Raw genomic sequence first — 14,334 nt, 5'->3', positions numbered from 1 at the left:
CCCAGTTTTGTGAGCTAGTTACATACCCATTTAGTGACTGTTTGGAAATCTGAATTTAAACTGAAACATTAATACACACTTTAAAAGCTTATACAGTGTATGATAAAATATGTGTATCTGAAAAAGTATAATAGATTTGAAAAGTATGAACATAGACTAGCTTCCTTGCTTCCTTATACAGCTGTTTTTTATGATGTCAGTGCATTCATTTCGGTGATGTTGGCCAACCTAATAATTTCAAATGATGATTTGTAAGCAAAGCCTAAATGAGCTCTCCCTGACAGCTAGTGATGAGCTGGGGGCTAAGGCTTCAGGGCCAGATTATATTTACATTCACACCTAATCTACCTAGGTATCCAGCAAACAGAGCTGTGTTGTCCAAGTGATAGATTTTGGCTGTGGTTGGGTTACAAACCACTTGAATGTAGGGGGAAGAGGGGATGAAATGTTGTTCTTATTGTATGAGTAAAGGGCAGTAGAACTGTACTTAGCCTGTGATGATTTGAAGGCATCAAGAGAGAGGGTGGGGACCTGTCCCTCTCCACTGTTTAAAGACAGAGCTGATTAGGCTCCATAGAGAGTCTTTTGTTCTGTTAAGTGACCACTGCAGCTGAAATCACTGACAATCAGGTCTAAGTGCTTAGTCCTGTTGTGGGGACAGTGTTCCTGTGGGTACAGTGTTTTTGTGTAAGAGACAGCCCAGACTGCACTAGCAGTGAGGTTCCCGCACTGAAAGCTCAGCTGAAATCACTGAGAGCTGGTGGAACCTCAAGAGACCAACTCGCAGAGATCACAGTGGTAGGTGACAGCAGAAGGTGACTGTGCAGGGCCATTGGCAACAGAGCGGTGGAGTGAACGGTGGCACAACGAACAGCCATGGCCAGAGCGAACTGTGCCTTTTTGTCCCCCACCTGGGAGGTGTACTCATGTGAAAGTGAAGTCTGAGTCTCCACTGACCAAGGACAACACCGGTGAGTGGAGTGCGGTGGAGGGAAAAGTGAGGGGCACGTTAAATAACCATTTGTTTGTTGGATTATATTTTAGTCACTTTGCTCCAGAATGCTAGATTTGTGACTGGGAATGGAAACTTATATAAATATGTTTCCCATTGGCCATTATCTTTGAAAAATCATGGTGATCAGGGGAGATCCCGGATGACTGGAAAAAAGCTAATGTAGTGCCCATCTTTAAAAAAGGGAAGAAGGAAGATCCAGGGAACTACAGGCCAGTCAGTCTCACCTCAGTCCCTGGAAAAATCATGGAACAGGTCCTCAAGGAATCAATTCTGAACCACTTAAAGGAGGGGAAAGTGATCAGGAACAGTCAGCATGGATTCACCAAGAGCAAGTCATGCCTGACTAACCTAATTGCCTTCTATGATGAGATAACCGGCTCTGTGGATGAGGGGAAAGCAGTGGAGTGCTATTTCTGGACTTTAGCAAAGCTTTTGATACAGTTTCCCACAGTATTCTTGCCAGCAAGTTAAAGAAGTATGGGCTGGATGAATGGACGATAAGGTGAATAGAAAACTGGCTAGATGGTCGGGCTCAACGGGTAGTGATCAATGGTTCCATGTCTAGTTGGCAGCCGGTATCAAGTGGAGTGCCCCGAGGGTCGGTGCTAGGGCCGGTTTTGTTCAATATCTTCATTAACGATCTGGAGGATGGTGTGGACTGCACCCTTAGCAAGTTTGCAGATGACACTAAACTGGGAGGAGTGGTTGATACGCTGGAGGGTAGGGCTAGGATACAGAGGGACCTAGACAAATTAGAGAATTGGGCCAAAAGAAATATGATGAGGTTTAACAAGGACAAGTGCAGAGTCCTGCACTTAGGACGGAAGAATCCCATGCACTGCTACAGACTAGGGACCGAATGGCTGGGCAGCAGTTCTGCAGAAAAGGACCTAGGGGTTACGGTGGCCGAAAAGCTGAATATGAGTCAACAGTGTGCCCTTGTTGCCAAGAAGGCTAATGGCATTTTGGGTTGTATAAGTAGGGGAATTTCCAGCAGATCGAGGGATGTGATCATTCCCCTCTATTCAGCACTGGTGAGGCCTCATTTGGAGCACTGTGTCCAGTTTTGGGCCCCACACTACAAGAAGGATGTGGATAAATTGGAGAGAGTCCAGCGGAGGGCAACAAAAATGATTAGGGGGCTGGAGCACATGACTTATGAGGAGAGGCTGAGGGAACTGAGATTGTTTAGCCTGCAGAAGAGACGAACGAGGGGGGATTTGATAGCTGCTTTCAACTATCTGAAAGGGGGTTCCAAAGAGGATGGATCTAGACTGTTCTCAGTGGTAGAAGATGACAGAACAAGGAGTAATGGTCTCAAGTTGCAGAGAGGGAGGTTTAGGTTGGACATTAGGAAAAACTTTTTCACTAGTAGGGTGGTGAAGAACTGGAATGGGTTACCTAGGGAGGTGGTGGAATCTCCTTCCTTAGAGGTTTTTAAGGTCAGGCTTGACAAAGCCCTGGCTGGTATGATTTAGTTGGGTTTGGTCCTGCTTTGAGCAGGGGGTTGGACTAGATGACCTCCTGAGGTCCCTTCCAACCCTGAGATTCTATGATTCTATGAAGATTTTTAAAATGCAGTATTTGCCAAGGTTGTTATCTCACATTGTTGCTATCTTGGGAGGTCATTATGTTGGGGAGTTTCTGTACTAAACATTTTTATTATAATTAATTTTTACATAAGAATGGTCATACTGGGTCAGACCAATGGTCCATATAGCCCAGTACCCTGTCTTACAACAATGGTCAAGGCCAGGTGCTTCAGAGGGAATGAACAGCACAGGTAGTCATCAAGTGATCCATCCCCTGTTGCCCATTCCCAGCTTCTGGCAAACAGGCTAGGGACACTCAGAGCATGGTGTTGCATCCCTCTCATCCTGGCTAACAGCCACAGAAATTCCTGGAGAACAGGTCTATATCTAGTTCTTTTTAAAATCCTGTTATAGTTTTGGTCTTCACAGCATCCCCTGGCAAAGAGTTCCCTGGGTTGACTTTATATTGTGTGAAGAAATACTTCCTTTTGTTTTTTTAAATCTGGAGCCTATTAATTTCATTGGGTGACTGCTAGTTCTTGTGTTGTGTGAAGGATTAAATAAAATTTCCTTATTCACTTTCTTCGCACCAGTCAAGATTTTGTAGACCTCTATCATATCCCCATTAGTCATCTCTTTTCTAAGCTGAAAATTCCCAGTTACTTTAATCTCTCCTCCTGTTTCATACCCCTCATCATTTTAGTTGCCCATCTCTGTACCTTTTCCAATTCCAATATATATATTTTTAGGATGGGTGACCAGATCTACACACACTATTCAAGGTGTGCACGTACCATGGATTTATATAGAGGCAATATGATATTTTCTGTCTTATTATCTATCCCTTTCTTAATGATTCCCAACATTGTTTGCTTTTGTGACTGATGCTGCACATGGAGTGGATGTTTTCAGAGAACTATCCACAATGACTCCAAGATCTCTTCCTTGAGTGTTAACAGCTAATTCAGATGCCATCATTTTGTATGTATAGTTGAGATTGCTTTCCAATGTACATTACTTTGCATTTATCAACATTAAATTTCATCTGCCATTTTTGTTGCCCAGTCACCCAGTTTTGTGAGATCCCTCTGTAATTCTTCGCAGTCTGCCTGGGACTTAACTATCTTGAATAGTTTTGTATCATCTGCAAATTTTGCCACCTCACTGTTTTCCAGATCATTTATGAATATGTTGAACAGCGCTGGTCCCAGTACCGACCCCTCAGGGATACCACTATTTATCTCTCTCCATTCTGAAAACTGATAATTTATTCCTACCCTTTGTTTCCCATCTTTTAACCAGTTACTGATCCATGAGAGGACTTTCCTCTTACCCCATGATGGCTTACTTTTCAAAAGTCAATTTAAATTAAATACTTTTTTTTTAAATGTGTATTTTTTTTAGAAATCTAGACCTGTTATGTGTTTTGGTGTAACTTGCATTATTCTTACGTTAAATTTGCATAATCCTAACAAAACATTTACTTTATTCATCTCTCTTTTATATATCTCATTGGTCCTGACACCCCCCCTGTAAATTCGAACACCCCCCCTAATTTCAATTCCTGGGGAAACCACTGCTTGTGACCGTTTTGCTTTTGTGTGTCTGTCTTGTCCGTTTAGACTGTAAGCGCTTCGGAGCAGGGACTGGCTTGTGCTATGTGTTCGTACAGTACCGCACACAACAGGGCCCAATCCTGGTCAAGGCCTCTGCGTGCTGATGTAACGTATATAAATAAATAGTAAGATACAGAAGAGCAGCAGGCCAAGGACAGAAGCCCACGGGACACATTAATGGAGTGTACCCGCCCCTTAAGGTGTGAGGGAGACCAGCTGAGCCAGCATTATGCTGCTGCACATTTTGCTGGGAGACGTACCTGTGTGACAGATCAAGGTCAAAGAGCAAGAGAAAGGGGTATCAGAGTGGCATTCTGGGAGAAAACACTGCCAGCTCTGCTTTTAGGGCCCACAACTGGTGCTCCAGGAGCAGGGCAGGCTGGAAAGCTCCTCCTGCCTCCATGGTGAGGAAAAGGCCTGGCTCAGGGCAGTTTCCAGCCCTGGCAAACGTCTTTCCTGGCAGCCAGATTGTGGTCCTGGGCTGGGGTAAGGCATCCTAGGAGATGAAGGCATATATATATATATATATATATATATCCTGCTCCCTCCCCATATGAGGAGAAACCTGGAAGGCAGGGCTATGCCACTGGGTATCTCCTGAATCCAGCTTTCACTGTTTGTTTGGGATGCTTCTGAGCCAGACATCACTGAGAAAAGTCTGATGTGCTTTAAAACAACCCAGCAACCCTGCACGCATTTTTGACAGTCTTACACAACCAACTGGAGCATTTTGATATGGTGTGGCCTGCCCCTGGCACCAAGGGAGAGCAGAAACTGACAGGACAGAGGAAAGGGTAGACACTGCAGGAAGGAGAGCAGTCAAGCATGGAGTCAGGAAACCTCATAGAAAGCTGGGAAGGAGGGCATAGCTAACAAGCAATGAAGGATGCAGATGGGTTCGTTGGGGACATTCACGGGAACAGACGATATTAAGAGGAGGAGGTGGATGAGAGGAAGAGATCACGAATCAGTAAGAGTGGAAGAAGAAAGGCAGTTGTTAGGGAGGTAAGGAAGTGATAGGATCAAGGGTTTGGAGGAAGAAGGTATGCAAGACCATACAATGTCTGAGAAAGGAGCAGGTAGTGGAGTGTGGGAAGGTGGTGGCATAGCAGGGCTGGCAGAGGAAAGGGAAGGAGGAGAGCCCGCATTACACAGAGTCAATATTTTCCCAGAAGTAAGTAGCCGAATCTCTGGCCAAAAGGGAGGCAGGGACATGAAGAGGAGTGGATTTGAAGAGCGAATCGAAGCCAGAGAAGGGGCTATGAAGGATGTAAGTGAGGGAGTCCATCAGGGAAGAGAAATCAAGCTGTGCAGTAAGGGAAAGGCAGAGTTGAAAGAAGAAAGGACAAAACTCTAGTGGAGACAATTACTGGAGTCACTGTATTGAATCCAGAGATATGTTATGATGGGAGTTGGGCAATCATACCACTTTGAAGCTGTTGGGTCTGATATTTAGCCTGAATAGAAGGCAGCTGAGGGAAAAATAAAATGGCCCTTTGTTCAGTAATAGCTAAAACAATGGAAAACTAGCTCCCAAAGACTGGGCCACATGCAAGCCTGGGCCATATAGTCCAAGGGGTTTCCCAGAGGTCTCATGACAAAGGCAGGGGATTGATCTGATTGCAGCTGCATGTCTGCGTGCTAGAAGCAGCAGAAAAAACACAAAATGTCCTGGAGAAGGTAGCAAGGAAGTGTACATGCAGGCAGAGATGCACCTGTAGCATGACCCTGAAAAAAAGCTAAGAGAGAGAATGTTTGGGTAGAGTGCTGGCTGAAAGAGGCTTGGGACTCTAAGCCAAGAAACTGCTTCATGCTGTTTGATTCCTACTGTGTTCAGAAAAATAAGACTTTGTACATTCTTTGTAAATAAACAGGATCACATCAAAGAAATATCTGACTCCATCATCACTTTCTCCTCCTAATAGGAACAATCTGCAAGACCCCTGAATATCGGCTAACTTCTCGGGCCAAATGGATAACAGATGCTCTGGGGCATGGGAGCAGGAGCACAGGGAGTGGATGCAGGGAGTTCATTAGGCTCAAGGATTTGCTAGGAAGGGGGCTAAAGCGAATTTCAATGAGATAATTTCCTGAAAGAAAAAAACCCAACAACTTGATTTACACAAGGAAAGGGGGAACATAAGGCATTACGTACGGAGATGGCTGTTGACAGGACTTTCGTTGATGATTATGTCACAGGAAATCATCTTGGTGCTGCTATCAAAGCTCTTTACCACAAGCGAATAGTTTCCAAATTCTCCAAAATGATAATGGATCCTGCAAAGAATTAAGGGAGACGGAAAGGGAACCTGTGCTGGGACTTGCTGTACCATCGCTACTGCCTGCAGGTACTGTGGTAGGCACTGCGGGGCTACAGGGTAGGCCAGCTGGGAGGTGGGCTGAAAGGAAGGGAGGGCTACAAAAACAGGGCTATGGGAAGAAGGGTAGGGGCATGTTGGGAAGCACACGGCCCATGCCCCTCCTTGCAGCGGGGCTGCAGTGACCACCTCTCCCTGCACATACAAAAGGAGACAGGGGCTGAAAAGGCCCAACCCAGTGCCCAGATTTTTCTTTTTTCCTACTTGGTGAGATCTTTTAGCTGCGTTGCCATAGTTACTGCAGCTTGGCTCCTGCTCCCTGATTTGGTGCTTTCAATGCACTGTTCATTCAGCCATTTCCTTGATTGGCCACTGAGCGGCTCCCAAAGCCCCTTCTCCTGTCAGCATTGGTTTGGCTTCCCCTACTGTATCAGCCCACCCTTGACCCACTCCACCCTTCATATGTCACATGACTTCTTCCGCTATTGACTGTGTAGCGGGAACCATGACTTCATAGACTTTTGGTCTGGTTTTGTTGCTGGGTTTAGTGTGCTGGTGCCTCGTGGCCTGTGATATCCAGGAGGCCAGGCTACGTGATCCGACTGTCCTTTCTGGCCTTAAACTCTGTCTCTATGTGTGTGCACAGCACACAGCTCTACGGGGTGCAACTTGTGATTGGACAAGCTAGGCACTATCGTAACAAATTATATTTTTATACTGTTGGTATTATGAAGATTAAATTGCAAATCTAGCTTCCCAAAGGCTCAGTAATAACTGTGGTGAGGAGGCCACAGACTTTAGGGACAGTGGCTGGCAAGTGACAGAAAATATAAGCATTAGTGGGTTATTTCAACACACGTTATCTTCAGATCAGTTACAAACCTGGGAAACTCTCTGCCTGCCCCAGTGCCATTGAGATGTAGGGTGACTGAATGCTGAGAATCAACTGCAACTGCTACAATGCTGGCCTTTCCCGCTGTGTTGCTCATTGGGACGGATACCAGATCTTGATACAAGCACTAGAAAATGAGGACAGATGAAGGATTACAAAAACAAAAAACCTACTTGATTTTACTAGGTAGAGCAAAATTATTATTATTATTTTAATTCAAAGAGGAGTACAAAGGAAGCCTGGCTTGTCCAACAGCAAGCAGGTAACATTTCTGTGAGCTGAAGGATGGAGGAAGAATTATTGGCCAAGATTTTCAAAAATAGGAGCCTAAAGTTAGGCACTCAAGGTGGGATTTTCAAAAGGGCTAAAACCCAACAGATTAAATACAAATAACAAAACAGGAATAAATTAAAATACTGGAAAGTTAATCATGTAAAAACACCAGACACACTGCACTAAGAACTCAGGAAATGCCATATCAGATCAGAGCAGCTAGCCCAGTATCCTGTCTCTGACAGGGCTAGCACTAGGAGGATATAAGGAAGCCTGAAGGAGGCAATTATGGAATATCCTGACCATAAGAGAGCTGCTCTCTTCTTAACCCCTCACCAGTCATCGGTGGTTAGCTTATGTCCTAAAGCATGAACGTTTATACACCTTTCAAACTTAAAAAAAGAAATCCTTATACTTGCACTGTAACTACGGACAATCTCATTATCCAAAGGAAAGACCTATCCTTTTTTTGCATCCTGCTGCTCTTTCCACCAAGACATTGTTGCGGGTATGAGTCCCATAGATATCTGTGATTCACTGGCTGAGGGTCCAGAATGGGGTCATGGTTCACGAGGGATAAAGGAGTTGGGGGAGATTTTGGAGGCTGTGGGGAGCATGGAAGATGTCCACCTTTCCCCACCGTCTATGACATGGATCCTTTGCCCACCCAAGAACTAGCTGAAAAAACTGAACAACAGAAAATTTAGGACTTTCAAAACACGAGTACTTCCACAATCCCTTAGGGGAACAAGTCTTTGGGTCTGTCTACACTGCAGTCACAGGGTGTGACTGTAGCTCGTGCAGACACAACCCTGCTAGCTTTAATCTAGCCAGCTGGAGCGGTGAAGGCGTGTGGCAGCGCACACTGCAGCATGGGCTAGCCCCCTGAGTAATTATCCAGGGTTCTGGGGAAGATTGTACAGCCCACAATGAAGCTCACACTCCTGTGGCTTCACTGCTCTGCTACCTGAGCTAGCTAGATTGTGTCCACAAGCTCAGGATTGTCCACATGAGCAGCAATCCGACTCTGGGTCCAGCGCCATATTCTTGCCTTCCCCTAGAACAAAACCTGACATAGCAAACAAAGGGAGAGGGCTGTGTACCTGGTAACAATAATCAGAAAGCCAGGAGACTGTCAAGTTCTCATGGATCAACTCATTGTGCACCAGCAGTAAAGCCTGATCAATTTTCAGCCCTGAGGGTCTCCTTCTGGATAAATCTGATGCAGAAGTGGAGAAAGACATATGTTAATATTTTAAAAGAGGAAAGTCTGCATAACACACTTCAGGACATAAAGCAACTTTGTTAACAGAATGATGACAGCTCAGTAGACACTATATTGCAGCCTTACCAATCCTCACCTATTTACGGTGGCTCATACTTGAGAATCTACGCACCACAGAAATTGTACGGGAAAGATCCCATCTCTCCAGCCCTGCTTCACCTCAGCATGGCTCCGGAGTACTATTATTCCATTGGGGAATCAGACTGGGCAGGTAACAAAACTGCTCATCATTGGCGTACAGACTGAAGGTATGTGGCTACAGTGGCACAGATACAGCGCTGAAGCTGTTCCACTTCCTACATCGAAAGAAGGGATTTATCCATCAATATACAGAATCCATCTCTCCAAGACATGGCAGAATTATTCTGTCAACTTGGCTGTGTCTACAATGAAGGCTAGGTTGGCCTAACAACATCACATAGGCCACAACATTTTTCACAGCCCAAAGTGAGATAGCTAGGTCAAGCTAATATTTAGGTATAGACCAGGACTATGTCTACACTTCAAATGCTACAGCAGAGCCACTGTAGTGCTTCAGTGTTGACAATCACTTCAGCAACGGGAGGGGTTCTCCTATCACTGTACTTAATCCCTCTTCCCATTAGGCAGTAGCTAGGTCAACGGCAGAATTCTTCCATCAACCTAGTGCTGTCAACGTGGGTCATGTTGGCTTAATTATGTTGCTCAGGGATGTGAGAATTTTTGTGCCCTATGCAATGCAGTTAGGCCCGAGTTAAAAACCACATTGCCACGTTCTCCCTGCTGTTAAAACCCAAGCAGGCAATCCCAAGTTAAGAACATGCCTTTTAGTTTCAGTATAGACATACTCACAGATGTAGCCGGGTGAAGGAGAGAGGGATAGTGCATGAGTAGTACTTGCTCCCTCTGAGCTCCCCGCAAACTGGGTGCTCTCATCCAGTAATCTAATCATCAGAAGACAGATCCTACATACATACAAAGTCCCATTTTGTTTTGCGTGGGGAAGGGAATCTCTTCTGAGTGATGAGCTCTGGGGCTCTGATCCTGCGAGTTACTTCACATCCTGTCACTGCATAGAACCTGCTGTCAGCTGGCATACATATGTGTTCTCGCTGTGTGCCGCTCCAGCTCTGCACAGACAGCTGGCTCAGCAGACCTTGATAGTACTAGCCAGAAAAACCACAGACTTGGGGCAGTGGCAAAGGCACTTGGCCAGGTTTACTGCCGACGAAGCACGGTCCTAGTGCCTCATAGATTCTACATGTACAATAACACATGTATGACTCTGACAATGGACCAGCTCAGTCAGCAGTGGGACTTTCTGCTGTCCCCTAGGCGGAACAAAAGTGCCCCTCCTATGACTTCTCTTTCATACATTGATACAAACAAGTTACATATTACTCTCCTGACCCTACACCTTGTACCGTCTGGATTAAACAAAACATCTTCATCCAATATCCTGCCTTGCCGTCCTTGTCTTACTTGGGGTTGATGTGTTCCTGTACCATCTCCCAGGACTGTATTTATGCCATAACTCTATGTTGGGGTGTACCTGTACTAGCCTTCTGGAATGCGTCTATATGAATACCCAGTGCCCAGTACTTCTTAGGCAGGGTGGATAAAAATCAGTGATTAAAAAAAACAAAAACAGATTTTTTAAATTTAAATCTGATTTTTTTGATAAAATGCTTTTTGAGGAAAAACCTATCTAAAGATAGTTTTAATTAAGATACATTATAGCTCAAAGATATCTCATCATGGAATAGGGATTATAAATTCTAATTCTCTAGTATGAGAATACATTCATGTAATGTTTAGGAAGTTTTGTAAATGAGTTCCAATAGTTCATGGAATAGGGACCCAATTTTATGGGGTTGCAGGGGCTTCTGTATAGATTATTTAGGTTAATCTTTCTATCTACCCAATGGGACTCAGTGCTCAGTCTAGAAGATACCATCTGAGGTGCTTAGTTTTGCAGTTCTCAGACTGTGGATTTGTGTCTCCAGAGATAACATGCTTGTTAACAGCAAACATGTTTTTAAATAAATAATATATAGAGGTGAGAAATAACAGACCTCAAACCTATTGTCCCTCAGCAAATTTGAGTACACAGAGTCAATCCCATACCTCTCTCTAAAAGTGCAAAGTTTCAAAAAGTTCAATGAATAGAAGATTGTTGGGGGCGGAATAGATCTGGACAAGGAGAAGAAGTCTGGAGATAAATGTGAAAAAGGAGGGACAGGCAGTAGAAACAAAAGTGAAACTGTTTTGAGCAGCATATTCCAGAAGTCTTGAGGGCTTTCTGAGTGTAGCCTTCATTGATTTGAGATCTACCATACCATTCTCTCACTAGAAGGGAAAACTATAATGGCGGCAGGCCATAAAACAGACCGAGTTTGGGAATATTTTAATGAAGTTCCTCTACCTGTGGGTAAGACAGGCATGCTTGCAAAATGCAAACAGTGCAACAAAGAAATGCAAGGCCAGGCTGCCCGAATGAAACAACATCATGAGAAGTGTTCCTTCTCAGGAGGAAGCTGCATTGAAGATGATGAAAGGAACATGTCTGAACATGCAGGATCTTCAGGTTGGTAAACTTTTTTATTTCATACGTCTTTCTTAAGGACTGCCTGTCTTCCTTCCGGACTAGTCTAGAATTCTCATGTTTGAGCAAAAAATATAGTTATTACTCTATGGTACTATTATTTTAGATGCAGTTGTGATAAAAAAATAAATAGCTGAAATAGGCAGGTCTTCATTTTACAATTTCACCTTTAAAGTCGTTCTGAGTGTCAGTGACTGCAATAAGTAATACTAAATGAGCAGTATGGTAATAACAATTAAATAACTGCATTGACTTATTTTGTTTAGGAGACTCCATCCTCAACATACAGGATTTTGAAGACTATCCACCTTCAAGATCACCATAATTTTATATGGTTTCAGTTATCTGCCAATGATAGGGTTTCAGTCACAGCATGTATGTCACATAGCCACAGTATATCACCTGTAGCAAAAAAGAGAAAAAAAAATCTCCATCATCCAGAAACAACCATAGATAAGTTTGAGATAAGAACCAGCAGATTACAAAAAGAGGTAACGGATGAAAAAATTGCCCAGCTTGCTTATGAAACAAACTCTCCTTTCCCTATGATTGAAAACCAACACTTCATTAACATGGTTCAGTCATTAAGACCAGGATACAATTCACCCAACAGAGCAGATGTCGCAGGCAAACTGCTGGATAAAGTGTATGAAAGAGAAATTGAGCAGTGTGCAAAAGGTCTAGAGGGTGAAATTGTGAACCTTTCATGGGTGGAGCAATGTCCACAATGATCCTGTTGTATGTACTTGTGTTACAACAGAAGAAGGGAATGTCTTCCTTACAGAAACAATTGATACATCAGGAGATGCACACACAGCAGAATACTTACAAGAAGAACAGAATACTTACAAACAAACTGTGAAAAAAAATTCAAATGTCTAGTACACAGCTTGGTCACAGACAATGCTGCAAATGTATCCAAGATGAGAAGAAATTTAGAAGAGAGTCCTAAGCTGATAACATATGGTTGCAGTGCTCATTCGATGAACCTCCTAGCCAAAGACTTCAGTGTTCCAGAAATAAAGGCTAATGTTGTTGAAATTGCAAAATACTTCCGTAACAACCACTTTGCAGAAGCTGCTCTGAAAAAAGTGGGAGGAACTAACTTGCCCACAAGACATGTGCTGGAACTCAGTAGTGGACTGTTTTGAGCACTATATCAAGAACTGGCCTAATCTGATGACAGTTTGTGAACAAAATCGTGAAAAAATAGATGGCACTGTCCCAGCCAAAGTTCTCAACACATGCTGCCTGAAGCCTATTTCTGTAGCCTTGAACAGAAAGCAGAGAAATAGCTGTTTTATTGCTGACACTGTTGAAATTTGGAAGGAACTGAGATCTTAAAAAAAGAAATATGCAACGACAGAGTTAAATCACAAATATTAAAAAAACGAATGGGACAAGCACTATCTCCAGCTCATTTTCTTGCAAATATTCTCAATACTCTGTACTAGGGTCAAACATTAACTGCTGAAGAAGAGGAGTTGGCTATGACATGGACATCCAGCAATCATCCCTTCATAATGCCAACTATAATAAACTTCAGAACTAAGGGTGAACCATTCAAGAAATATATATTTGCTGATGATGTTTTAAAGAAAGTTACACGAGTTAACTGGTGGAAGTCACTTAAACACTTGGATTCAGGGACTGTTGAAGTGATAATCTCACTTTTAACAGCAATAGCTTCTTCTGTCAGTGTAGAAAGAATATTTTCTTCTCTTGGGGCTTGGCTACACTTACAAATTTGCAGCGCTGCAGTAGGGTGTGAAAACACACCCTCTCCAGCGCTGCAAATTGCGGCGCTGCAAAGCGCCAGTGTGGTCAAAGCCCCAGCGCTGGGAGCGCTGTACGTTATTCCCCACAGGGAGGTGGAGTACGGACAGCGCTGGGAGAGCTTTCTCCCAGCGCTGGCGCTTTGACTACACTTAGCGCTTCAAAAAAAGCGCTAAGTGTAAAGCGCAAAGCGGCAGCGCTTTGAAGTGTAAGTGTAGCCAAAGCCTGGGGGAAGGACACAGCAAGGTGGTAGGAGAGAGAGTGATGGAGCAGGGTGACCAGATGTCCCGATTTTATAGGGACAGTTCCAATTTTTTAGTCTTTTTCTTATATAGGCGTCTATTACCCTCCACCCCCACCCCAGTTTTTCACATTTGCTGTCTGGTCACCCTATGATGGAGAGACAGTGAGTTGGGGGGAAGAGGGTGGGTAGGTGGGGGTATATGTGTGTGAGTGTGAGAGAGAGGAGTGTGAAAGGGCAGTGGAGAGGGAGTGACAGAGGTAGGGAGAAGGAGGCAGGTACTGAGAGGCGCAAAGTATAGGAGGCAGGGGTAAAGGGAAGGGGAGGGCAGATGAAGTGATGGGGGAAGGCAAGGGGCAGACAGGATGGTGTGGACAGGGTGACCAGCTAGCAAGTGTGAAAAATTGGGACAGGGTGGAGGGGTAATAGGTGCCTATATAAGACAAAGCACCGAATAGCAGGACTGTCTCTATAAAACTGGGACATATGGCAATTGCAGGTGTGGGGGAGAAGGAAATAGGGGGTAGACTGGGCAGGAGCGAGCCAGCTAGCAGGGGAGAATGGGGGGCAGGCCCGGTGGGAGAGCAGGCCAGACGGGGGGGGGGAGGGAATGGAGAGCAGGTCAGGTGGGGGGAGAACGGTGTGAAAACCAGGTGGGGGGAGAATGGAGGCAGGGAAGGAACCGGAGGAAGGCCGGACGGCTCAGGCCAGGAAAGGGGGGAAGGAACGCGAGACAGGCGGGAGATGGAGGAGCTCAGACCAGCGGGAGGGAGGCTGGCGGGGAGGGGGGGCTCAGGGCAGG

At 44.6% G+C, this 14,334-nt stretch overlaps 1 protein-coding gene across 1 annotated transcript in view; it reads right to left on the bottom strand.

Moving 5' to 3' along the window:
• Positions 1-14,334, bottom strand: part of LOC123371495 (heparan-alpha-glucosaminide N-acetyltransferase-like) — a 31,278-nt gene that overhangs the window by 16,341 nt on the left and 603 nt on the right. Inside the window, exons 2-4 of the mRNA XM_045019186.1 lie at positions 8,750-8,865; positions 7,364-7,500; positions 6,319-6,440 (exon numbers count right to left, since the gene is read on the bottom strand). Of these exons, the coding sequence (XP_044875121.1) occupies positions 6,319-6,440; positions 7,364-7,500; positions 8,750-8,865 (375 nt within the window). The remainder of the gene's footprint in view (positions 1-6,318; positions 6,441-7,363; positions 7,501-8,749; positions 8,866-14,334) is intronic.

Source organism: Mauremys mutica, chromosome 5 (assembly GCF_020497125.1).
Source record: "Mauremys mutica isolate MM-2020 ecotype Southern chromosome 5, ASM2049712v1, whole genome shotgun sequence".
In the NCBI taxonomy this organism is placed as follows: domain Eukaryota; kingdom Metazoa; phylum Chordata; order Testudines; family Geoemydidae; genus Mauremys; species Mauremys mutica.
The sequence above is the reverse complement of the archived record's forward strand: the minus strand, read 5'-3'. Positions and strand labels throughout refer to the sequence as shown.